Raw genomic sequence first — 27,877 nt, forward strand, 5'->3', positions numbered from 1 at the left:
ACTCAATTCTGAGCAAATTAATAATTTATCACACTTCATATGTCTACAAAGCCTTAAAACAGGAACAAAAGCTGCACTTCAGATATGAGCATTTGGCACTGCTGTGCGTTTGGTGTCTCAAATTATCTGTCCCTTTTCTGGCCATGTGACACAAGGCTGTGGTTGTAGTGCATTGAGTGTTTATTTCACACTGATACAGCACACCTCTTCATGTGTTTATTTCAGTCTCTCCTGCACACTCTGTTGAGGCTGAAGAAGAATGGAAAGTTGAAACTGTTTCAGAGCCATCTGAGTCAGGACTGGCCAGAATGCTTTAAGACTCTGTCTGAAGATCCTTCTGTGCTGGAGAAGTTCATGCAGATGAAGGAATCGTTCAAGAGTCATCAAAGCCATGATTACCCAGAATGCAGTGAGAGAGAGCAGGAGGATCCTGAGGTCCTGTACATTGTTGAGAAGATGCTGGAGACCTGTGGCAGTGAGAGGTCTCTGAAGATCACACTCCACATCCTGAGGAACATGAAGCAGAAGGATCCCACTGACTCACTGGAGAGAGATGAGCAGCACAGTAAGTTCTCTCTCATTGCTTCTGTGTGTCCATTAGAGTGCTGACATGAGTTTAGCAAACAGATCTCACAGTGCAGTGTTCTGATTTATAGAATTCACACTCATGATAATGCTTCACCTTGATGATCTTACACCAAGAAAACACCATGAACAACATGTTCACAAAGGCATTTAAATGAAATTATAGCGTCAAGTAATGATTGCACAGAAGATTAAATGTCTCTGAAGGGGATTCAATGCAGGGACTTTGTGCTCAAAAGTCAAAAGTCAGTAACTAAAGCACTGTCCCATCAGACAGACTGCCCTGAGTTTGTGCAGTAACTAAAGCACTGTGCCATCAGACAGACTGTCCTGAGTTCATATTCAGGGCAGAATAGATTTTAAAATGGCCATGTGACCTTTGAAGACGGTATTTGAAGGTGTTCATTCTTATTTTACAAGTGCAGCCGTATGCACTTTTTGCTCATTAGTTTTATTTGTGATTGATTATCATAGAGAGGTCTGTAATACTGTTAAAGGTTTATAACACTGATGTGTGTAAAATATTGTGAAAACTGCTTTTCTTCTTAATCTGTTATTGAATTGTAAACTTTAATCTTATTTTAAACAGAATTATTTCTCATATTTCCTCTCTTCAGATGAATCCATTAAAAGAGCCCAGCAGGAACTGAAAACTCATCTGAAGAAGAAGTTTGAATACATATTTGAAGGTTTAACAGTGCAGGGCCACACAACTCTCCTCAATGAGATCTATACAGAGCTCTACATCACAGAGGGGGGAAGTGGGGAGGTCAATAATGAGCATGAGGTCAGACAGATTGAGACAGCATCCAAGAGACAAACCACCCAGGAGACTCCAATCCTCTGCAATGACATCTTTAAGCCTTTACCTGGACAAGAGAAACACATCAGAACTGTGCTTACAAAGGGTATCGCTGGCATTGGGAAAACCGTCTCCGTGCAGAAGTTCATTCTGGACTGGGCAGAAGGAAAAGCCAATCAGGATGTTGATTTCATCTTCACTCTTCCTTTCCGAGATCTGAATCTGAAGAAGGAAAGAGCATTCAGTCTGATGCAACTTCTGCAGCACTACTTTCCACAACTGAAAGAGATCAAAAGTGTTGAAGGTGATGATGTCAAAGTTGTGTTTATCTTTGATGGTCTGGATGAATGTCGACTTCCTCTACATTTCCAAAGCAAGGAGATCTGCTGTGATATAACAGAGTCATCATCAGTGGATGTGCTGCTGACCAACCTCATTAAGGGGAATCTGCTTCCCTCTGCTCTCCTCTGGATCACCTCCCGACCTGCAGCAGCCAATCAGATCCCTCCTGAGTGCATCCACCAGGTGACAGAGGTACGAGGGTTCAATGACCCACAGAAGGAGGAGTACTTCAGAAAGAGAATCAGAGATCAGAAGCAGGCCAGCAGAATCATCTCACACATCCAGTCATCCAAGAGTCTCTACATCATGTGTCACATACCAGTCTTCTGCTGGATTTCTGCTACTGTTCTGGAGACAATGTTGGGTAAAGTAGAGAGTGGAGATCTGCCAAAAACTCTGACTGAAATGTACACACATTTCCTGCTCATTCAGACTAATGTGAAGAATCTGAAGTATCGTGGCTCTGATGAAACAAACCCAAAGATGTCAGCATCAGATACAGAAATCATCCTGAAACTGGGGCAGCTGGCTTTTGTACAGCTGGAAAAGGGCAATCTGATATTCTATGAAGAGGACCTGAGAGACAGTTGCATTGATGTCAGTGAAGCTTCAGTGTACTCTGGGGTGTGCACAGAGATCTTTAAAGAGGAGCGTGGGTTGGGTCAGGAGAAGGTCTACTGCTTTGTGCATCTGAGCATTCAGGAGTATCTGGCCGCCTTGTTTGTGTTTCATTCATGTGTAAATGAGAACAGAAATGTGCTCAGAGCAGAAGAATCAAAACCTCACAGTGGCAGAGTGCAGCTGTCTGAGTTACATGAGACTGCAGTGGATCAGGCCTTAGAGAGTAAGAACGGACACCTGGACCTTTTCCTCCGATTCCTTCTGGGCCTCTCTCTGGACTCCATTCATCCCCTCTTAGGAGGAATACTGACACAGACAGGAAGCAGATCCCCTGGACCAGACCCACAGACACAGACACTGGAAAGCAGATCTGATGAAGGAATATGGAGGATGATAATAAAACTCTTTCAGAGACTATGGACACCGGCAGAAAGCAGATCCCCTGTGCCAGACCCAGAGACAGAACGCAGATCCCCTGTACCAGACCCACAGACAGAACGCAGATCCCCTGTACCAGACCCACAGACACAGACAGGAAGCAGATCAGAGAGCATCAAGAAAACAGTCCAGTACATTAAGACGAAGATCAAATACGAATCTTCCGCAGAGAGGACCATCAATCTGTTCCACTGTATGAATGAACTGAATGACAACTCTGCAGTGGAGGAAATCCAGAATTCCCTGAGATCAGGAAAACTTTCTGATAAAGAGCTGGAACCCCACCAATGTTCAGCTCTGGCCTTTGTGTTACTGATGTCAGAGGAGGTCCTGGATGAGTTTGTCTTGAAGACCTACAACACATCAGAAGCAGGTCGTCACAGACTGGTACCAGTAGTCAGGAACTGCAGGAAGGCCATGTGAGTATTATGTCATTATTCATGTTGATGATTGACAGCATATTTTCATACTTTATCATTCTAGTCAGAATAAAGTGCAATAAAATTGTCAGGCAGCTGAAAATTTGATTATAATTTTCAATGTGCCCTCATTTAATGTTCTGAACCCAGAACATAAGCAGCGTCAAATGCAAAAACTCCTCACTTATATATTTTGTTTAATTTAATTTACGATTATTATTTCCAAAGATCAACTGTCAAATAAATGATGAATTTGTTGAAAATGAAAGGTTTTAGGGGGGAGAAAGTGGGGATTCCAGGTTCATCCTGTAATCTCAGCAAGTTTTTATTTAGGTTCAGTGTTTTTTAAAAACTATTCTCCAAACCTCTAGGGCAGCAGTAATGTTCAGTGCACGGTAACCCACCATCTCCCACACATAGGTGCTGATGATTCGAATAAGGACGAGTAGTGGAGAGGAGTGAAAGAGAAGGAGATGAATATTGTTGGGATATCTAGTGCTATGTGTGTGAACTTGCAAATTAAGGCAGAATAGATATTGGAAAGGTTTTGTCAGGGATTCTTGGTGATGCAAATATTTGTAGCTGAAAGAGCTTGTTATTTGAATGTTCATATCACAAATGGACAGTAAATTCACTTTAGCAAAAAGTGGGGATGATTGCTCATCACGATTAGAGTAATTAGTCTTATAATTTATTTCTGCAAAATGGAGATTCTGTGAAGAGAGGTGGGGTATGTGGCGGCCCATGCAATATTACAGTGTAGAAGATAAGGGGAAATGAGGCTGTAGTTCAGAGTTCAGACAGGACTGGTGAACCCAAAGATGGATTTTACGGATGATGGGTGATTTTGTTACTTCTACAGACTAAGTGTATGTGATCTTTCCAGTTTAACGTTTCATCAATTAAGATCCCAAGAAATTTGGCTGACCGAACATGTGATATTTCATAGCCATCAATCAGTACTTTAGAAATTGATTTTCAACATTTCTTTATTTTTCCTGAAAATGTATCACTTTTTTGCACAAAGTAATAAAATTCAAATGCAGAAACGACACAGCTGGAAACAAACATAGTCGAGGGCAAGTCTGACTCCCTGCCAGAATTTGACTCTGCTAGTTCTCCTTTCATGATTTCCCACCAGCTTCCGACTGATTTATTAATTGTTTCTGAGGATAGATGGACAATTCTGTGCCATGGTCCCTATAGGTACTTTCACATTTAAAATGGTGGGAACACTGTTGTCACAGTTAGAATCTTTATTAACAATCTTAGAAGAAATACAGTTTTATTTGCTGGTATGTCTCTGTTCTGGAAGCCTGCCAGTGAAAACAGAAGCAGCCATGCTTCTATACAGCAGCTCATTGCTTTTTAATGGAAATGATTTCGAAGGCCAGCGGATTTCACATTGTGAGGAGCACATGCCCAACGGCTCGTAGCTTTCACTGAGGACGGCAGGTGACAGTTACTGCAGTCGTTGCCGCGCTGAAGCAGGAGTGGTGGAGTGTAGCTCCAGAAAGGGACCGCATGTTGAACAATGCAGAGTGTTCCCCAAAAATGTAAGTAGTCGGCCAAAGAGAAAGAGTAGCCGGCCAGGGGGGTTCAGATGATGTCCGCTGGCCTCTTTCTTCTGATGTAATTTGGAGGCTTCTGCTGCATTTTAAAATGTTAAATTAATCCCTAATACATGCCTTTATTCTTAAGCATATGTTGTCGTTGCTAGGAAACAGTAGCTCTTAAGGTCCAATCTCCAATCAGTTGTAAAACAAGTCCAAGAGGCGAAAGATCCCACAACAGCAAAGTCTGCAGAAAATTTGACTTTATTTTGGCACACGTGCACAACAGCCAGTTCATCATATGACTTGGCTATGTTGCAGGTATTTACTTTTCAGTCCTGAAACCATTGTGGCGAATTGATTTCCAAAACAAAGAAGGAACTTTTTACATATACCTTGCTTTATAGGCTGTGTCTTCTATCAAGCTTAAATCATTAACAAGAAAAACATATGAAACACGGTGCTATTCACTATATAGTGTTTTCCAGAACTTTCTACGACCTATAGATCATTTTTGGTGCTTTCCACCTCATAATAATCATTTTACTTAACTTTGGATTACATGTGGATCACTTATGCATTTCTACCAACAATATTTATCAGTAATAAGTCATAAAGAGTATACAGATGTCAAATCAAAACCAAAGAAATTATATGATAGACATCAGTGAAAATATAAAAAAAAGTAATAGAAAGTATAGACAAACTGAACAGCAGTGAAATCATAGAAAATATATAATAATCATCAGAGAAATCATTGAATATATAATACTACACATCTGATCACTACTTTCTTCTCAGTGAATAAATGTAATTCTTTAACTTGCAGTCTTTGCTCTCTTTTCGACCGTGTGCACTGTGGTTTCTTGCGTTTTCATAATCTCAGTTATAAAAAGGTTCTAGGTTCATTCAATTTGATAAAACAGCATACATATGATATATTGATTATATGTTGTGTATACATATATATTGATACACTCTTAGCATACATTTTCGAGAGCGTTGAAGGAACCAGCTTGTTCATTAGTGCAGAGTCTGATTTTGATTTGTACTTTTAGGGGGGGGGGGGGGGGGGGGAATCTCCTCCTCTGTGAATTTTCCCTACAATGTTAAAACATGCCGACATAACATACAATTTAACTTTGTAGTGCCATTAATTAGAAATTTGTTCAGAAAGAAAGAAGAAAATATGGTAATGATAACTCTTTACTTGAATAAACAAAGTATTTTACAAAGCGTTGCATAAGATACATGTTTCACTATAATGATATTGAACAATAACTCTAATATGACTATATACAAAGTAAACTATTAGGTTTATATATTCAGTCATCCATGTCAAACTGACTCTTCCCAGTCCGTGTGAAGAGACACCAATGCTCTGCTAAGCCCGTAAATGCAAATATTTTAACTGTACTGGCAATAGTCCACTGATTTGATGTCACAATAACCTGTGATGTCACAATAGCCTGTGGTGTCACAATAATCTGTGGTGTCACAATAGCCTGTGATGTCACAATGGCCTCCGCCCTCCACACAGCTGAAATACATTCAGTGACCACTTTATTATTAGCTTGTCAATGTAAATATTTAAACACCACAGTATTAGCAGAAGCCGAAATATTCCACCGATCTGCCGCAATCACACTCCGCATTTTCTTGAGGAAATGTACATCTCTAGTTTAATGTTACATCCACCATAACCTGCCATACACGCATCACGCCTACAGATATTCAATATTATTTGTCACTTCTCCCGATAAAGACAAGTGCAAGCTGTGAAAGACGCTCCTCGGTCATTGTCGAGCGAAGGTATGTTGTCAATAGCTTTAGCCTTCTGAAAGAGCGCTCTGCTCACAGGAATTGTGAGATAAATGCGATACAATGCTGCAAGGTTTGGGAATGCTCTATTCATGTCATTAGCAACAAGGAAGGCTAAAACCTGACCAGTCACCAACTCATTATTTTGTTCCTCGAATAAACTTTTATCGTATATGTCCCGAAAGGAGCAGTATTCATCATGCACATCTGACGCACAGACATCATCGCCATAATAAGCAGCTAGCTCGTTCATATTGTGGAGGGCAAAGTGGAGCTTTAGAATGCAGAGCTGTGTGTGCATGTGAGCTCGCCAATACATTTCTCACAGAACCGTCATTTGTCCACTTTTTTACTTCACAGTAGTGGTGATCAAACTTCCAAGAACTAAGTGCTAATGTGTTCTAAGCCTTTACTGGTGTCCGTATGAGGTTCGTATGATGTCGCTAGCATAAGCAAATAGCACAAACCCATACAATGTGCTTTTTAACGGCACTTGGTCATTCGAACGATATAAATGAAAGCATTCCATTACGGTCAACAGCACCGACAATTTCTGTTGCACCGTCCATAAATGGCAAAAGTCCCACCAGAGGATCGATTTAAATGTTTAAAAGTTATACATTTTCTGAATTTCTCGTGGCGTTATCGGTGTGTCCGTGTGATCTGAGAGTTCCGTTGCTATGTAAATTACGTTAGAAGGATACAACACGGTTATTTACTACCTAAACTTGGGCCCACAGTTTTAATGCTCGTTTTTGTAAATTGATAATAATGGATAAAAGCCTAAGTCGGCCCTTCATGTATTCTTTGGGGGTTTTCTTTGTATGTATTTGTGTGTGCAAATGTTTTTGCAGAATTCTACATGCAGGGATTATGAAGGGTGTTTTCCCCATTTGGTGTGATCTTGTTTGGTAATGGGACCCCATACTTCACTACCATAAAGAGCGATTGGTTGAATTACACATTCAAATATTTCAATCCAAAAAAAAAAGCCTTGCGTGCCTTCTCCTTCAATGCATTTACTGCCAGGTCAAACCTGACGCACTGAAGTTCTTTGGTTTGCAATTTTTACACTGCATTTGTTTTCTGAGTACATTCATTTTATGATGTCATATATTTTACCCCCTACACCACTTTTGAAGAAGTGTGGCTACACTGGGGATCGAACCACCAACCTTGCTGGTCCCAGTCAAAAGTTTTTTTAAATCTATAAAACCTCCAAATATTTTTCCTCTGTTAGTTTGGTGAACATGTTTGTTTATTACGGTGTGTAGGGTGTAAATATGATCTGTTGTAGATTGTTTTGGAAGAAAGCCAATTTGATTTTTTACTCAAAAATTCAATAAGGAAGGCAAGTATTTGGTAATTTAGAATACTACAGAAAACCTTCCACAGGTTACTGTTCACACAGATGCAATTGTTGGTCAAATTTGTCTCCACTTGTGTATATTGGCGTTCTTAGTCCTTGATTCCACATCTCAGGGAAATAGCCGGTTTTTGCATTTCAGTGCAGCTATGCTTGAGTAATTCTCAGAACTGATGGTGTCTCTCTCTCTCTCTCAATTCAGTTCAGTTCAAAATACTTTATTGGCATGACATATTTTCCAAAACAAATTCCAAAGTATTATAAGCAAACATATTGTGGAAAAAAAACCCCAGTAAACTTATTAACAATACAAAGATTACAATGAAACACATTATCTAATTGCAATGGTCTATTCATAATGACAAATATACATATATAAATTGTAAATGGCAGGCATTTATATAGCGCCTTTATCCAAAGCGCTGTACAATTAATGCACCCATTCATTATGCCAGATTGAATCAAATGCTTTTTGGAAATCTATGAAGCAAGCAAAATGTTTGGTTTTATTTTGGTTAACTTATTTTTCTATTAGGGTGTGTAGGGTGTAAATATGATCAGCTGTGCGGTGTTTTGGTAAGAATCCAATTTGACTTTTACTCAGGACATTGTGCTCATTTAGAAAGTCTAAGTCTTGTATTCATAATGCTACAGAGAACCTTCCCCAGATTACAGTTCACACAAACGCCTCGGTAATTGTTGGGATCCAATTTATCTCCACTTTTAAAGATTGGGGTGATAAGCCCTTGATTCCAGATGTCAGGGAAGTAACCCACGCTCAGAACCAAGTTAAATAATTTTAGAATAGCCTGTGAAATTTGACTCTGGCGTGTTTTAGCATTTCATTTAAGATGCCATCAGGTCCAGATGCTTTTTTGGGTTTGAGGACCTGCAGTTTCTCCAGTAGCTCCTGTCCAGTAATGGAGGAATCCAGTGGGTTTTGGTTCTTTTATTGCCAATTCTAGTGATTGTAACTTCTGTTGGATGTGGTTTTGTTCTGATGCTGTGTTGAGGTGTATTGTTTTAAAGTGTTTTGAAGTGTTCAGTCCATATATCTCTGTTTTGAATGGCCAATTGTTCAGTTTTGATTTATTCAGTGTTTTCCAATTTTCTCAGAATGTGTTAGTATTAATGGATCCTCAATTGGTGTCAGCTGTTTATGGGTATAAAAGGCTTTTTTGGTTCTGAACGTGCGTTTGTAGTGTTTTAGTGTCTCACAGTAACAGAGGTGCAAATCAGGGTTTAATGGGTCTCTGTGTTTTTGATTTGACAGTTTCCGCAGTTTTTTCTTTATATTTTGACATTCTATATCAAACCAGTTGTCGTCTTTGGATTTGATTTGTTTATTACTTGATATTTTCAATTCAGATATGTTAGCAATTTTCCCAAATATAAAATTTATATTTTTCACTACCTGATTTATGCCTTCTTTACTGTGAGCGTATGTGGTTTCCGGAAAGGTGTCTAATAATGTTTTATTTTTTTGGGTGCCAATTGCTTTCTGGAACTGTTCTGTACTGTTTTTCTGCCTGTCTGTATGATTTTGGAAGTTTGAACAGCTTACTGGGCGGTGTGTGTGTGGTGGTGTTAGTTTCTGTCCTTTTCAGATACACAGTAATTTGGCTGGGATCAGACAGAGGGGTTAGTGGCTTGGCAGTAAATGCACTGAAAGAGAAGGGGTCTACATCTGTGTCCGTGTAATCAACTGTACTGTTGCCAAGAGGTGAGCAATAGGTGTATCCTCCTAAAGAGTCTCCTACCGTTGACAATGTACAGACTCAGGCTACGTCAGAGCTGCAGGAGTAACCCTCTCATGGTTGTTTCTTTGGAGGATATTCCAATTGTTGCAGGATTTTTGGCCACTAATGTAGTTGTCTCCCTCTGTGCTGGTGAAATCCAGCAGGATTCCGGTTCTGGAGTTCAGATCCCCACAAATGAGTACATTCCCCATGGAAATGACTTGATTCTTTCTGCAGGTTGGGGAACATTTCTTCACAGAAATAAGGGGACTCTGAAGGAGGAATTTAGACTGTACAGAGAAACACATCTTTTGGTTCAAAATTATTTTTTGATTTTTTGATCAAAAGTAATTTTTTCCTTTTTTGATGGGCTCAATTCGTTTTTGTAGTTCAGATTTATACCAGATTATTAGTCCCCCTGAGTCTCGAGTCTTGAGTCTTGAGTGATGGTGCTTCGTTTTTGTGAGGGCACAATAACTTATTTGTAATCTGCGGGACAGTGAGTGAGAGCACCTTCCAGACACCATGTCTCTTGTAAAATAATTATGTAAATATTTTTTTTATTTTCTTTGAATTCCAGGGCCTGGCCCTTTGAACCAAAAATTGAAGAGCTCAGTCCCTGGATATTCCACACGCTAATCGAAATAGATTTCATACTGTGGTAACTGTTAATGATTACAATTGTTTTGGATGAGACAAACAATATAGAAAAGAAACAATGTATTATATTCAGGCTGAAGGAATATAAACCTTTTTAACTCCGCCATAATCAACAATATATAAGTATTTAAAGAATATGACAATATACATTTATTAAAAAATAAATAAATATTTATATATAAAAAAATTTTTTTTTTTTTTTTTTTTTTCCTCTATCCACTGAGCTTTGTACAGATGTACATGAGCAGCTGTTTGATCTCACCCATGTACTCAGAGTCATTTGGGCCTCGCAGGGCTTCAGTGTAGCTGTGTGGGCTGTGTTGTGGGGCGGGGTCCTGGGGGGGTGAGTCGGGCCGGGGCTGGGCTGGTGGGTCTGTGAGAGGCAGTGTGCTTGGTTGGGCTGGTGGGGGTAGTGTGCTTGGTTGGGCTGGTGGGGGTAGTGTGCTTGGTTGGGGTGGTGGGGGCAGTGTGCTTGGTTGGGCTGGTGGGGGTAGTGTGCTTGGTTGGGCTGGTGGGGGTAGTGTGCTTGGTTGGGCTGGTGGGGGTAGTGTGCTTGGTTGGGCTGGTGGGGGTAGTGTGCTTGGTTGGGGTGGTGGGGGTAGTGTGCTTGGTTGGGCTGGTGGGGGTAGTGTGCTTGGTTGGGCTGGTGGGGGTAGTGTGCTTGGTTGGGCTGGTGGGGGCAGTGTGCTTGGTTGGGCTGATGGGGGTAGTGTGCTTGGTTGGGCTGGTGGGGGTAGTGTGCTTGGTTGGGGTGGTGCATTCAGGTGGGCTGGGTGAGGTTGGTATCGTGGTCCTTTGTTGGGTGCGATGTGTCTGAGGTGGGCTGGGTGGTGAGGGGGGTCCTGGGCGGTGCAGGAGGGCTCTGCTGGGCGGTGCTGGAGACTCTTCTTTTGTTGCCAGAGCGTCTGCTGAGTGCCACATCTTTCAGCGTCTTGGCGAACTCCCCGACTGCTGACTTGAAGAGGTGCACCTGGTCGTGCAGGTCCCAGGGTCCGATGGTGGGGTGATGAGCCAGGTGCAGGTTGGGTAGCAGAGCGCAGCCTCTGGAGATGTATAGTGAGGGGGTGGAAGTCCCTGCGGGGCAGGAGAGCTGAGATGGTGATTTTGGAGTTGGGGAAGCTCTCTGAGGCCCTCTCTGCCACTCTCCTGAGCAGAGCCCCCACCCTCTCCTGCTCTTCCCTCAGGTCATTTGTGCCTGTGTGGATGATGATGTGTTTGGAGGAGCTGAAATCAGGCTCGGACAGAATCCGAAGTGCATCCTTGGTTCTGGGACACCAAATCTTTTGTAGAACCCGCACAGCTAGACCAATGAGGGAATAGCTGGGGGTGAAGGGATGACGAGTTTTTTCCTTGGCTGTTGTGAAGCAAATAAGAGATTTTAATTATCATCCTCTGTCCAAGAACAGATCACAATTACATTTAAGAATATACTGGGTCCGTTGTCACGGGTCGGATATGGATTGACCTGCCCCATATCCCGCTTACGGCTGGCCTGAAACGGATCAGTACAATTCTTAATATTCTCCGTTCTCAAACGGGGCCATATTGTAAGCTCAGTGGTTACTATAGTTTTACTCGTTTATCTGACTCCATTTAAGATTAGAATTTAGAAATGTGGTTTTGAAACATGCGCGAACCTCGGGAGTGGCTACACTCGACTCTTACAGCGCCACCATTACTCAATATATGCTCCCGGCATTATTGCCGAAATCTCAGTTCGGCGGAGAACTCAGAGGCTGAGGGTCTAGCCAACACAATGCATGCACTATACTGACATGACAGTTGCGAGCCCAGGTCGGCGTGCACTTAGAGGGCTCCTTAGAGCTAACTTGACAGGAACCGGCGCAGAAACGCCCATGGGTTCCCTTCGCATCAAATTACAAGAGCCATGCACCACCAATCCTTTTATGGGCCAAACTTGGCTGCCTTTTCCAGCTTGGAAACACCACGAAACCACTGATCAGTTGGTGTATGGACAATATTATATAACTGAATATTAGTATTCAGTTGTAATTTAGGCTGAAAAAAGTAAAAGATGAATTAGAGTCATGGAGATCACGCAAGTTACAAACAAAATCATTTATTCGCAGACAGGTAGGTTCGTAGCTTTAGAATATCACAATCAGTTACAAAATAGACAAATTGAAAATAGAAATAGAGAGTAAATAGTCTTACCCAGCCTGCTTTGGCTACACACATATACAGAGTCTGCACAGTGTGGGAAGTCAAGTGCGATCTTCCCAGATTGGTCTGTCTCCCTTGCTTTTATGCCAAATCATGTTTGATCCAGGTGGCAGTGCCATGAATTAGCCTGGAGGGGTTGTCAAATCTGGAATTTAGACCCCCACCCTTGGGGGTTGTTAGGTAAGGGTAAATAGAAAATTAAATGATTACCAGAGAGGACATTCCACTGTTCCATTTTTACCTTGAGTTCCTGAAACTATGGCTCTCAGGTCAACACTGCTAGCTCCACCGACACATCAGCCAAGCTCCCAGGTCAACACTGCTAGCTCCACCGACACATCAGCCAAGCTCCCAGGTCAACACTGCTAGCTCCACCGACACATCAGCCAAGCTCCCAGGTCAACACTGCTAGCTCCACTGACACATCAGCCAAGCTCCCAGGTCAACACTGCTAGCTCCACCGACACATCAGCCAAGCTCCCAGGACAACACTGCTAGCTCCACCGACACATCAGCCAAGCTCCCAGGTCAACACTGCTAGCTCCACTGACACATCAGCACAGCGGGAGAGCGGAGGGCTTACCCACTGAATTGGCTGCATTAAGGAGATGCAGGTAACTGGGGTCAGGATCTGCAGCAGAATGGATGAAGAGTGACGGGCTGATCAGTCAGGCAGGCAGGCGGTAGGCCAAGCACCATAATAATAAGGGGCTGTCACTTACTGCTGCCTCAGCCGGTTGTGCACCCACCGCACCTACAACTTCTAGCGACAGTGCCTCTGCTGGTTGTGGTGAACCAGCTACAGTGTGGGAGGAAAGTGTCAGAGACAACAGACAGCAGCAGCCCACCACAAATCAGACACCCAAGACAGGACAGGAGACAGTCCTCCCCTGGAGCAATGCAGGGTTAAGGGCTTACTCTTGGGCCCAACAGCTGTGTGGATCTTACTGTGGTTACACTGGCAATTGACTGTTATAGATAAATGGTAAATGGCAGGCATTTCTATAGTGCCTTTATCCAAAGCGCTGTACCATTGATGCTTGTCATTCACCCATTCATACACACACTCACACACCGACGGCGATTGGCTGCCATGCAAGGCCGACCAGCTCATCAGGAGCATTTGGGGGTTAGGTGTCTTGCTCAGGGACACTTCGACACAGCCCGGGCGGGGGATCAACCCGGCATCCCTCTGCCAGACTGCTCTTACTGCCTGAGCCATGTCACCCACTTATAGTATTATATAGTTTAAAATTGATGCCACATATCTTACAAAGCTGTCTTTGCAGATTATCAGTGTTCCCCAAAAATGTAAGTAGTAGGCCAGAGAAATTTGAAATTTGTTGAAAAAGAAAGAGCATATGGTAATGATAACTCTTTACTTGAATAAATAAAGTATTTTACAAAGTGTTACATAAAAGATACATGTTTCACTTTAATGATACTGAACAATAACTCTAATATGACTATGTACAAATTAAACTATTATGTTTTTATAGTCAGTCATCCATGTCAGACTCTGATTCTACCCAGTCTGTGTGAAGAGACAGCAATGCTCTGCTAAGCTCCTCTTGGAAGCTGGGAAATGATCTATTTGAACATAAACGTAAACACATAGGCTATTGGTGAGCTGTAACTTCAGATTAAATTACAAATCTCTGTTTATTTATACAATTCATGAATAATAATAAAAACACATTGGTTGGACTGGGCAATGGCTTGTAGGAGCTGAGAGGTGGACACTTGTACCACAGCTACAATGTACAGAATTGGGTCAGCACAGTTACTAATGATGAAGCAGAAACACTATGCAGAGCAGTCTGCACTCTCAAAGATCACACTGTGTAAATTTCAGGTAGAGGTAGTGAATGAATAGTAAAGTAACAATAAATAGGCAAACAAACAAAATACACCATCAACTAATTAAATCAGTGTTACACTGCAAATTGTAGGGATATCACACAGATATACTATCTGCCCAAATGAGCTATTGCACTCTGCCCAAGGGACCAGCCCAAAGTAGGTTTGCATGAATTGAAAAGATACATACAATAAAAACACAGCGACAAGTCGGAGTTCATAAACCATTCAGGAGGCGCGTGATTCAGGTTACCTGCCCCCCTCTTTCATAATGCGCCACCCCCTGGTGGACCCACAGCTATTACACGCTCCTGAATATACATCTTAAGCGGTGATAAGGCACGTTACTAAATCAGAGGATAATAAAATACTCAAATTATAGATATGGGAAAAACAGTGACTGAAGGCGCCCCACCTCTTACATAGTCATGAGCAGGAGAACACACAAAACACCGAAAGATTAAGAGAGTTAGATTTAATTACACTACTTTCCCAGAACCTCATTTTTGAAACACAAACCCAAACCACATGGCAAGCTTATATTCACCTAGAATGGGACGAAACAAACCGCTTACCCCGTTTCAATATTTGCCACCCGACAATTCTCTCCGCCTGCATGGAATCGCCATCCACTCAATGCTGCGCTTGAAAGGTAAAGCATGGGAAACTATGAACAACGCTGTCGAACTGTAAGCCTTCCATGTTCTAGTTTTACTTCTGAATCTGACACAGAGACTTACTTGACGAAAAACTATCCAGGCTGCACAAATGTACAATTCTGAATACATTACACCAATAACCGCGAGAAAAATATTTTTTTTCATTTCCGCGCTGCTTGGCTTCCCTTCTGCTCAACCGCAAGGCAGGTAACAATAACACAGCTAAAATGACGTATCCCCTTTGTCTAGGTAAACCAGGTGACTGAGGGAACTCTCATTTCTCATGTCTCATGACCTCATGTCCTCATGTCCTAATGTCCGACATGTCACATGTATTTGGTCCTGCCATTTTTGACAGGTCTGTTGCTAATTTATCCATGTTAATGAACTCCTCATCGGAGCATAATATTTTAAAGCGATTTAGTTCAAGAGCTGTGCCCAGATCAATCGACTTTTGAAGATAGTTAGACAGAGCAAAGGTTTTATGGAGAGATTTGTAGATGTGAATATAATTTAGGTTTGCTGATCATGTTCACACAGTGAAGTAGTTTAGATAGATCTAAAATGAGATGTAGCAAGTTAGCTAGGTTGTTCATAACCAACTCAGTCAAGAAAATGTTTTAAAGTAAAAGTGAATATGTCTCCAGATGAGTTTGTTAAAAGTAAGTGGAGAGAGAAGGCAGACAGAAATAGAAGAGAAAGCACAACTGCCAATGAAGAGTGGTAAGAAACAGAAAGATAGAAGTGAGAAGTGGTGAGGATGTGTAAATAAGTGGAGGAATAGGTGAGGAGGAGGCACAAATGAGCGAATGGTCAGAGGAGGAGAGAGTGGACTCGAGCACGTTACAGGTAGCCAACACAGCAGCAGAAGATTCCTTAAAGTGATATTACAGTTTGGTACAACATACCTACTGATGTTATTACGAATGCGTTGTAGCACTGTCGGGAAGAAGACAACTTCAGTAGTTTAGCTTATTGTTGAAAGATTCTCTGTATAATCATGAAGATTTCTTTTTTTTAAAAATTACATTTATTTTCTGATTTTTCCATTTTTCTCCCAGTTTGGTAGCCAGTTGTGCCCCTACTGATTCAATAAGAGCCAGCATTAGAGACACCGCTCACACCTCGTCCCTCACGCCTTCTTCAAGCCGTCTCGTCTCATGCTCGTGACCGTGATTCCGAGGCGCCCGGGGTGCTGTTGTATGCGGCGATCCGCTGACCCTGCCAAGTCCCTCCCTCTGGAGCAGCGAGCCAATTATGCTGCTCCATGAGGGCCGGCCAAACTTGGCTTTTTGGCAGGACCAGGAATCGAACCCCGGTCCCCGGTGTGCAACTGCAGCCAACTGCAACCACACGTTGCGCCACCACGGCCCCTAAATCATGAAGATTATTAAACGTGTTTTCACTTTGTCATTATGGCATATGGAGTGTAGAAAAACACATCTATACAAACTGAAGGGGTGAGAGCTTTCAGTGTCTAGTCTTGATTCTTGCCTTTTGAGTGCCATGGATTCTGTTACTGGCTTTTTTCTGTTTTGAGTGGCATGGATTCTGTTATTGGCTTTTTTTCTGTTAGGACCAGAATTGTGCCAATTGAAGTGAAGAAAGCCATTAAAAACATTGTCAAGGGCAGAGAAAAAAACAAAAAACAGTCAAAGACATCGGTGATGCAATAGGCCAACCGAAAAAAAGTGGAACATCAAACAGTTACAGGATCAGAAGGTAGCTGAATGTATCTGATATATTTTAAAGTTCTGCCACGCCTCACAACTAAAGACACGCAAAGACACAAAAGGAATCACTTGTACTTGGGTACAGCTACAGCACAAAATTAAACCGGGGGTGCCAAGAATTGTGAAACCAGTTTTTGGGGGATTTTTTCTTTTACTATTAATTTTAATTTTTTTTGTGTCTACATTATTGTTGTGCATGTTTATGTAGGGAGCCCACATGATATGAGCATGTCGTGTGTATGTCAGTCTGTCTTTACCTGTGTTAGCTTGCAATGCTGTGGGAAGTTTGTCACAGAAAACCAAAAGGAAAAAAAGCAAACTCCCTGGCCACTGTGACAGATGTGTGTTATATTTTACATCTTACCATTAACTGTGCCAAATGTCCCACAGCATTGCAAACTAACTCACTGTCCACTCTGAAAGATGTTATCTTTTACATCCTACCTAACCTTTTTATTCTATCATGTATTCATTCTTCTTTACAGACTGCACAGTTGTAACCTAAGTGAGGAGTCCTGTGAAATTGTGGCCTCAGCTCTCCAGTCATCAAACTCACCCCTGAGAGATCTGGACCTCAGCTACAATAACCTGGGAGATGCAGGAGTGAAGCTGCTCTGTGCTGGACTGATGAGTCCAAACTGTAAACTACAGAGACTGGGGTGAGTAGTACGGTGTTCTGTGTGACCTTAACTAAATAGAATTAGTGATTATGGCTCTATGCAGTGAAATGATGAAAAGCTCTTTCTCTCTCAGTTTACTACTCTGTCCATCGGCATCCTTTCTTTTTCCACATGAGTCTCATCCCTCTCTTCTTACTCCTCTATCACAGCAAAGAAAAGCAGGATAAAACCTGGTGAGCCTTAGTGTGAGAGATAGTATGCATCAACTGCACTGGCGGTACTCAAACTGGCTATTCTCTTCGGTAAGAAAGAGGCTGCAGACTTCGGACTCCGTTTGACGTGGTTTTAATTAAACACAAAGCCACTCCAAACAGTGTATCTAAGTGTGGTATGGTTTCTTAGTCAGTGACGCACACCAACACAAAGAAGGAAAATGAACATAAATACACCAGGCTAGCAGGAAAGAACTCGACTGCTATCAACAGCTCCGGATACAAACAGCTCTAGTGCACATGCTCAGTAGGCAGAGCCTACGCGAGAGCGAGAGTACTGTAATACTTAGCAGTCCCACTAGACGGAGTTTTCCACAAGGTGGGTCAATGATCAGCCCATGAAGAGCTATAAATGACCACATCATCTATGTAGGCAGTGGCGTAGCTTTCGGCCCCCCTCAGCACCTGGTCCATTAGGCGCTGAAAGGTCGCCACGGCTCCATGTAATCCGAACGGCATGGTGGTGAAGTGGAAGAGCCCGTTTGGAGAACGGAAGGCAGTTAACTCCTGGGCCTCAGGTGTCAGAGGCACCTGCCAGTATCCTTTGCACAAGTCCAGTGTGCTAAGATACTGCGATTTGCCGAGCCATTCCACCAGCTCATCCACTCTCGGCATAGGGTAAGGGTCAAAGGCAGAGATGGCGTTGAGCTTCGAAAAATCCACGCAGAAGCGCAGCCCCTCATCCTTCTTCAGGACAAGTACCACGGGGCTACACCATTTGCTGCATGATGGAGTTTTCCACACTTAGGGTTGGTAGGTTTGTGTTTCCTGACCAGATTGTAAGGTTTGAGTGGAGTCTGTAGTATCAGGGCACAGGTGATGACTGGATGCTGGATGTCTGATTGATGTGGAAAAAGACTGACCACCTGCATAGTAAAATGTTTCAGGTCTGTCACACATTACAGTCTTCATCCATCTCCACTATTCACTACCTGCTATGAACTGTTATCAAATCCTTAATTTTACCCCACTCTCTGATGAAGGGGAGCTGTACTCCTCACAATACAGTACACCTCTCTCCCACCTACAGAACAGGACTTTTGTGCTGACTGTAAAGAGCTCATTCCCACCTACAGAACAGGACTTTTGTGCTGACTGTAAAGAGCTAATTCCCACCTACAGAACAGGACTTGTCTGCTGACTGTAAAGAGCTCATTCCCACCTACAGAACAGGACTTTTGTGCTGACTGTAAAGAGCTAATTCCCACCTACAGAACAGGGCTTGTCTGCTGACTGTAAAGAGCTCATTCCCACCTACAGAACAGGACTTTTGTGCTGATTGTAAAGAGCTCATTCCCACCTACAGAACAGGACTTGTCTGCTGACTGTAAAGAGGTGCTGCAGTTGGTGGTTGGTGATTGACACTGATAAGAAAGCCAAAGAGCCAGATAACTGCAAGGGCTCTTTTAAGGACATGTTCAGAGGAGGTAACAACAGCATGGTGCCCTGACTAATAATGTCCAGTATGTGAAGGAGAATGCTGCTCTCAGAGCCAAGATCAGTCAGCACAGGGGCCCCTCAGGGTTGTGTTCACTCCCCGGTTTTATTCACACTAAATACAGATGAGCACCAGCAGCCAACCTGGGAACTGTGCCTAATGCACAGGGGCAGTAGCCTTGTAGCATTCTGCGATGGACAGGTTTGTTCAATGGTGTGACTCAAAACATCTGATTTTAAATGTGAAGTAGAGGGAGGAGATGGTGTTTGACCCTACATCAGTGGGCGAGCACAGGCCAGTTGTCCATCCATGGCCAAGCCATCACACAGGTTACATTTGTCATTTTATTTGTATAGCGCTTTTAATAGAAGACAGTCACTAAGATGCTTTTCACCGTCAAAAAGTGGTGAGAAAAAACTCCCCAATGGGAAATCTCGGGAGGAACCTGGCTATAGAGGGGGAGCCCATCCTCCGCTGGCTGGCAAGGTGTAAAGTGAGGGTAGAGTGGATATAACAGAAATGTGATATGAAATCTATCACAGCCAGTCAAATGGGCTGAACAGGTCATAGTAGAGGTAATAAACTAGCTGAAAGTAGAAAGTGTAAAATGAGGGAAAGTACAGTGAGCTGGTTTAGAGAAGCAGGGTGATGCAACTTGAGCTCCAGGATGTGTCGAGGTTTGGTCATGAACCAGGGGAGGAACAGGGCTACAGCGGTCCGCAACCTTACTTCACTTACTTTCTTATTTCATTTAACAGGGACCATGCCCATCACAACTGATGAGCCAGAGTTTGCTCTGTAGCTCATTTTCATCTGCTGTCCCTGAACAGGGCCGACATTAAACTACATTACAAAACACTTGCACCACAACAATCCATTTGATGTGATTACAGGAACCAGGTAGATAAAATACTAGTTCAGTCAGGACCACTGGTGTCAAAGTTAGAATCTTCATTATCAATCTTAGACGCAATATGTTGGGTGGTATGTCTCTGTTCTGGAAGCCCTCCCAGCCATCCATACAAGCATGGATGAGACCAGGAGGGGGCACCAGCAAACCCCCAGAACTGTCATACACCAATACACTGTTGGTAAGATGGACTCCGGCTGACATGGTGACTATGTGAACGACATTCGGCTACCGGAAGAAGCCCTTCATCCAGTCAGCTCGAGGTCATTTGAACATTATGTGGGTCTGTGGCTGTGTGTAGCAACAGCATTTTGGACTAAAATTTCAACCAGGGGAAGCCTTGGATGTAAGTTCAGACACTGAAACATATGGGTGTTAATACTTTTATAACAAGAGGGTCGTTTTCTTTAACTAATAATGTCCAGTATGTGAAGGAGAATGCTCCTCTCAGAGCTAAGATCAGTCAGCACAAGGGCCCCTCAAGCTGTGTTAGTTTGCAATGCTGTGGGAAGTTTGTCACAGAAAACCAAAAGGAAAAAAGCAAAAGATGTATCTTGTAACAAAAGGGCAAAAAGTAACAAAAGGCCAAAAACTAGGGCTAGACCCCAAATAGCAAGCACATGAGGTAAAAACTCCCCATTGGGGTCTAAAATCCTCTAACAGAGGCTCAGGAGAAACCCGGCTTTTGAGGGGGAGCCTATCCTCTGCTGGCCAGCAAGGTCTAAAGGTAGGATGGATAAGACAGATATTTTGTAAATTGGAGAAATTAAAATGGGTTGAACCGGGTTTAGTTAAATCAAAAAACTAGCTTGAAAGGTAGGAAGTTCAAATGAGGGAAAGTATAGTGAGCAGTTTGAGGGGCGGTGAGATGCAGTTGGAGCTCCAGGATATGAGAAGGTGTGGGCATGAACCAGGGGAAAATGGGCATTTTCCAGCATACACATCAGGTTTTTTCTGTTCAATAAATATTCGCATAAGGGTTAAAGTACATGGAATCAAAACGGGATGTAATTCTCGATTTGCATTTTCATTTTGGCGCGCATATGCTTCCTTATAGCACAGCCTACAATAGTGATCTGTGCAAACCTCTCAAGTCTCACCCATTGACCGTGAGACACACGCATTTACACATAAAAAATAAACATGATTTTAAAAGCAGTCTCGTTGGATTTGGAGCCACGTTTGGACACTTGAGGATCTTTTGACATTTTTTGGTGATCTTTATCCATCTGGCCGGTAGGCGGGGTTACTGTGAGGATCTGCCGCGTTTGTCCCACTCTGCACCTGCACGCTCAGAAAGGCGGTGTGCTCTGATGGGTAGGTATACTGTGAGCAACGCTCCAGTAAGTTAGTACGTTTTAAATAGTAAAATATTGTTTCAGTTGAAAACTTCGACTTATTTCATTTGTCACGTCATTTTTTTCTATGAACTGTAGTGTCTGGCTGCAATACAAAGTCTTGCAGGAGGTTTTTAACCTCCCATGTCGAAGAAGTTTATGTAAACTTAACGTTAGCTACTAGCTGCTATTAGCCTATGTTTGGGAACATTGCTTAAATATACGCGAATATGAAAGTTTAAATGCAATTCCTTATGTTTTGCTTGTGCAGCCAATGAAAAGATGCCCCTGCGAAAATGAGATAATTGATGTTAATTCGAATTTAAATGTTTACTGAAAGGGGTTTACAGTCTACCAGACAATTTTACAAGAAAAACACGAAGTATTTTATTAATTTATTTATTAAAATTCAATTTACTTGACACTGCACCAAACCATTGTTGTCTGGTATTTTATTTTATTTACCGGTGCATATATAAATTGTCTGCGACAGCGGGAGACTTCATGAGGTAATTTAACATTAAGCTATGTTCGTTTGGCTAGCTTTCACAATTGGGTGAAAGCCAACAACAGTAACTACAGTGGAGGGGAACTATTTGCGTTTTTTGACGAGTGATGGCTATAAGCTGTGTTTGTGAAAATTGTATTTTTATAAAATGAAGAAAGCTTACAGTCAACCAGCTACCATGGCCGCGGTAACCGACCGACTCTTCCGCCAAGTTTTAAACAATGTCGTCATGGTTACTGTCACACTTAGGCCATAGATAAACGGGGAAGAACGTAATTTTGAATTGAATGTGATTTTCCATTTAGCGAAGTGAATATTTCAAAATGAATGGCCAGAATACTAAGAAGTCATCATATTTAAATTACTTGGTAAGTTGATTAGGCCATTTACACCCCCTAGCTGTGTCAATATCCACGATATTCCGCAGGTTTCAGTTCCATAACACTTTTATACGACAATTATTACATTTATCTTTAAGAATGTTCACAAAAGAAAGACAAGACAAACTTTATATGAATGTATTTTTAATGGAACTATGTTTTATGGTGAATGTATTCTTCCTGAACAGTAGTTTATTGGTTGATAAGGTATTGCTAACGCTATTGCAATAATGTATCGCCACTGCACTAACTTTAGCTAGCTTGCTACTTTACGTTACACCTGATGACACTGACACAAGTCATTTGTGTAAACGTTTATCTGGACACATTCAGATAACATGCCGTTATTTAAATAATTCATAGCGTCGTCATGAGTCATTTGCTTCAGCAGGCTTTGGTGGTCTTGCCGACAATCGCTGAGGTGGTCAAAGGACAAAATAACTTTTTGTTTTACCTTGGGAGGCTACTAGCGGCGTGATGATAACATGAAGTTAATTTAGGTTACAAAGTAGATTACGGTGATCTAAACGCAGAGTAAAATTAAAAGATTTGTGAACATCGTGGATGTTGGCACGGCTTGGACGCAAACGGACCAATGGAGACAATGGACCAGACCTATCCCTTATATTAACAGTTATTTTTTTATCTATTTATGTGTAATGATGAATGTTGAACTTTAACAAAATGTATATATGTTTGCTGATCGCAGAACATATCACGGGGGATCCCCACAGTCATCATATGAACACTTTCTTGTGTTTGCAAAATTCATGTTTGCAAATCAGATTCTGTCTCATATGTGATCATCATAGAGAAAATGTTTGGTAATTAAATCCTTGCAGTGGGTTCCAAACCTTTATCTTTTTTTGGTTAATGAAGCTAAATAATTGCCTTAGAATTTGGTGGATTCATCATTCATTTATGAATATAATTTACACAACCCTCTCCCTGTTTTTTGTATGTACCACTCAGGGATGCGTAGGCAAATAGGAAATTACATATGTATGAACTGGCAAGGTGAACATTATTACAATCACCAGTGAATTTTTTGTTTGTGTGTGTCCATGTGTATGTGGTTTCTCCACAGGCTGGGTTGGTGTAATCTCACAGAGGGCTGCTGTGATGTTCTGGCCTCAGTCTTGCGTTCTCCTCACTCAGAGCTGAGTGATCTGGAGCTGAGAGACAACGAGCTGCAGGATTCAGGAGTGAGAGCGCTCTCTGCTGGACTGGAGGACCCACACTGTCAACTGCAGAGACTGGGGTGAGTACAAACACAAACCCTTCAATCGGGGTTGGAAATGTGCAATTTTTTAAAGGGGCAATAAAAGCAAAATGCAGGGGCGTTTTCAAAATAAATGTGTGAAATTTACATAGTAGCATTTCAGCTTTTTAAAAAAACAGTTGTAGTGACAAACTACTATCATGTGCAATTGGCATCAATATAAGTTAAAGCTACAGGCAGGGGAGGAGGTCTCACAGAATTTTTGATGAAGAAGCGATCCATAGTACCTCTGAGATGGGTAATGGGTTCTATGATGGGGAGGTGCACAGACTTCCTTTCCATTTTCTTTTCCAACTATAAACACAAGAAGAAAAAGATAATTCTATTTTACAGTATATAGTAGGCTATAATATAAAATAATATAGTAAAATAATGATATTCTATATTAATAATTATGGCTGCGTTTGTCACGGAAGTGACGTATTCTGTGATTTCTGCGCAAACATCACATTACATTTTATTCAGCAGACACTTCAAGGTCAAATCAAGGTCATAGAACAAACAACAGAACAGGTCCGATAAGGTCCAATTTGCATAGGATCGGTTATAAAGCAATGAACATAAGTCTAGTACGCAAGGTAGATAGGCCAGGTCTGTAAGTAATAAGGCCAGGAACTACAGTACTGAGACAAATACACATGTGAAGGTCCTAGATTAAAGTAGATAATACAACATGGGGCTAAAGTCTGAGACTGGTGAAGATAAGTGACAATAGATTAGCAGACTCCCGCAGAGGAGTCAAGGTACAGTGTGAAGAGGTGAGTCTTCAGACTGTGGTAGAAAATGGGCAGGGAGTGAGCAGTTCTTATAGCAATGGGGAGGTTGTTTCACCACTGGGGAGCTAGAGTAGAGAAGCTCTGCAGTCGGGACAAGCGAGAGCCATTCACTCAGCTGGCAGGATGAGCAAGTCGGGCTGGCATTTGGACATTCCTCGGCTGTGTCCCAATCGGTGCTCTTGCCTACTTGCACTGATTCGGAGGTGGTCCCTGTTTTTGCCATCTCTGTGGTTTCCTTGTTTTCGTGCTTTCTGTGATTTTTCTACAGTTTTGTACGGCAACTGTCAACCTTATAACCTACAGGTAACCACACTTCTGAACTCGATAGCTCATTGTTTAATTAATGTGTGCTTTTAAACCTGCACTCCGACCCGTATATTGCATCAATTCCCGGAAGTATCCACTGTAATGTTTCAAATTGGGGATGATTTAGCAGCTAGTCACAAATGAGTTAATCACAGTCCAGTCAAAAACTTCAGCCTGAGTTTAGGGGGCAGCCTAGAGCATTGTGGCTGAAGTGCTTGACTGGGACCAAGAAGTTTGGTGGTTCAAGCCCCAGTGAAGCTGCAGTAAGATCTGTGCTGCTGCTGAACCCTTGAGCAAGGCCCTTAGCCCCACATTGATCCCGGGGGATTGGCTCCTGCTTTGTCTAATCAACTGTCAGCTAAATAACTGAGATGTAATGTAATGTTCTGCTAAATTAAAGACAAACGGCATGCTCTTACTTTCCAAGATAATTCAAAGCCATCCAATACATCAGCCTTTAAGTGTATTTTACTTTTATCCTTGGAGCAGTTTAAAAAAAAAGTTAAAGCGCTTGTTACTGTTGCTACAGTTGCTACAGTGTGTTATTTCAATCATTTCCCACTACTGCACCTAAGGTCTTTGGTTTATTTAATAAATGAATCTTAAAAACACTCTGTGATTTCTGGCTCTTTCAGTTCACTGTTATTTTCAACATCTTTGCTGTGACTGCTCCGTGACTTTAGTCCAGCATTTCCTAACCTTTTTCCTTCAGTGGTGCACTTTCCACATTTACTGAATCATGTCACACCACTCTAAAAAGCCAGTGACATGGGCTACACTGATGTGATGTCAACAGTAGCCATGAATGTCTCTGGGAGTTTGAATTTCCAGACGATTTTTAGTGACCTTTATCTTGACTTTTGTGAATGGGATTACATTTTTCCCGCAGGATTTTATGAAACTGTTATGACGGTACTATGGACTGCTTTGGGGGTTTGGTTTTACTCATTTGTGCCAGAGGGCTCTGTCCCTGGCTGTGAGCGGGACACTACCTACACCAAACCGCCATAATCATACGGTGTTTGTGTTTGTTTTTCCTTTTCATATCACATTTTCGGTTTCATATCACTATTTCCATAGAGTGCACTAAGTTTGGGGTGCACACCCGGCTGCTAGCTCACGTTTCCCAGGGCAAACACACACAACACATCCGCTCCATATTCACACCCTAACAGTTAAATCGCTCATTTAAAATAACACACACATAAATGTCTTTGTTACTTTGCCACCGTTTATTGTTGTCCAGCTGTTAAATGTTGTGGAGCCCTCTGTGTTTTTAGGTTTGTGACCTGTAGAATTTTTCATCTTTAAAAAAATTTAGGAGAATCGAGAATCGCCTGGATTCTGCTTCAGAAATTTTGTGGCCTTGATATATAACTTCAATCAGGGTGAACTGGAGTTTTTCTTGTTTGACCTTGCGTTCCTGTTACTAGGAATTTTAGCAAATTGAGCGAATCTTGAATTGGGAATGTCAACAACATACTGAATTAGTATTTGGAACTGTTTGGAATTCTCCTGCAGAGCAGCAGAGAATACCCTTGTGGTAGTCTAGACCAGGTGTATCGTTTTGTCTTAAACATAAAAGCAAACCAGTGCTGGGAATCAATATCAAGTGGCATACTGAAAAAAAAAAAACATTAGCAAGATCGATCACAGTGAAATGTTTTGCATTGCCCGGGACTTGGGCCACACTAGTAGTTTAGGTTAGATGCAACTGGAGCACAGTCTTTACACCTGTCTTTTTTTTTTCTACAGGCAGAATTGTATTGCGCAGAGAGTTAGGGCAGGGAACCACAACACCAGCTTTGAACAACGCATGAAAACCAGGGCCAATTCCTTCCTCAGCCTCTGGGCGGAGGGGACATTTGCGTTTACATGGCCTGTACTCTGACTTTAGGGGTAACTTGAAGTAGAGTAGCCCCAGTCATGAGCCCCACATCATATTTGGGCATGGCCCACAATTGAGAGGGGATTGCACTCAGTTTTGGGTCTGACACATGCAAATACATGAGTGTCACAAGGCAATGCATGAATGCTGTCAGAGAATCTGAAAACTGGTGTGCATTAACACACAGAGAGGGAGAATATTTTGTGAGTTCTCCTCTCTTCCCAGTCTGTAGTCCAAACATAATTTAACCCAGGGTCCTGTGTCCTCCCATTTTTTTGTTTGAGGCTTTACACAGAGACACATGGGGTACGCTTCCCAAAATGGTACAAAATGGCTGTTGTGCTGAGCTCAATTGTACAGACAATGCAAAAATCGTATCCTACCAAAAACAATTTAGTACACAATTTCTACTCCTTCCCTACATGCAGTTTTCTTTTAATTCTCACTGGCTTTTCACCAGTGCCTCATTTCGTCCTGTGTCTGAGCAAGGTACTCAAACCCCTTTTTCTTCTGTTCAATACATCTTTTACATCAATCTTCTACACATTGTCAAACCCTCTGCTACATCCTAGTTCCTCAATCACTGGCATATTTACCTGGTCTTAGCTATGCCTGGGCATCTGTCCAGATCCCACGCATAGAAGTACATTTCAAAGTTTTCTACACTGTCAATTCTACCAATTGTTAAACCGTCATTTGTGCATTCTACAACCAATCCTCATATCTCTGCCAAGCAGGTTTACCAGACATACAGGAGATAATATAAATGCATGTTTTAAAATGATAGTAGAACCCGCATTGTTATCCTGAACCAATAAAGGAATTATAAACTTTTCTGTTGTATTACCTTCTCCGGCATCTTGACTGACCATAGTTTTTCCACAAGGTGGAGGCTTTGATCCCCACAATTTAGCTGTTATTACAGAATGACCAGCCCCCATATTTACAATAACTAATGCTCGCCTATTTACCTTTAACAACCCGATTGGTAATGAATTTGCAGGCGTTCGATATAGAAAACCCGCGGACTCACCACCCCGTGCATGCGCCCTGCACACCTTCATTGTCCTTGCAATCCAGTTTGGCTGCCAGGATTTCGGGAAAGCACCAGCGCCCTGTGGCATCTGAGTCCAGCCATTCCATCCGGGGCAGCCACCAGGGTTTTGGATCGTGACATTACCCTGGGGAGCCGTTTCCCAAAGTCCAGTATCCTTTTGCTGAAGCCAGCTCTTTCCGCAAACCGTCCATGAAGCAGTTAGTCAGCTTGGTTCCGTACGGGGTGAGACTGGCATGTTATCTCCAGGTTTCTCCATTCCGCTGTGTGCATCGTATTTTTGTGTAAGTCTCTCAAGAACATCATTAACAGTTTCACCAAACC

The 27,877-nt window shown here is 42.2% G+C and overlaps 1 protein-coding gene and 1 pseudogene across 1 annotated transcript; both read left to right on the plus strand.

Moving 5' to 3' along the window:
* The window catches only part of LOC133118958 (NACHT, LRR and PYD domains-containing protein 3-like), a 734,314-nt pseudogene that overhangs the window by 41,264 nt on the left and 665,173 nt on the right, over positions 1–27,877 (plus strand).
* LOC133118960 (NACHT, LRR and PYD domains-containing protein 3-like) lies at positions 93–27,877 on the plus strand. The gene is made up of 5 exons (XM_061229306.1): positions 93–565; positions 1,203–3,207; positions 17,268–17,441; positions 23,335–23,508; positions 27,503–27,877. The coding sequence occupies exons 1-5, from the start codon at positions 211–213 to the stop codon at positions 27,513–27,515; spliced, it is 2,721 nt and encodes a 906-aa protein (XP_061085290.1). The 5' UTR covers positions 93–210; the 3' UTR covers positions 27,516–27,877.

This window comes from Conger conger, chromosome 19 (genome assembly GCF_963514075.1).
Source record: "Conger conger chromosome 19, fConCon1.1, whole genome shotgun sequence".
NCBI lineage: Eukaryota > Metazoa > Chordata > Actinopteri > Anguilliformes > Congridae > Conger > Conger conger.

Bases quoted from the DNA above. Each gene is read 5' to 3' on its own strand.
- LOC133118960 (XM_061229306.1), top strand. From the start codon at position 211: ATGTGTTTATTTCAGTCTCTCCTGCACACTCTGTTGAGGCTGAAGAAG. The intron at 566-1,202 runs GTAAGTTCTCTC...TCCTCTCTTCAG, and splicing joins GGAGAGAGATGAGCAGCACA to ATGAATCCATTAAAAGAGCC. The intron at 17,442-23,334 runs GTGAGTAGTACG...GTTTCTCCACAG, and splicing joins TGTAAACTACAGAGACTGGG to GCTGGGTTGGTGTAATCTCA.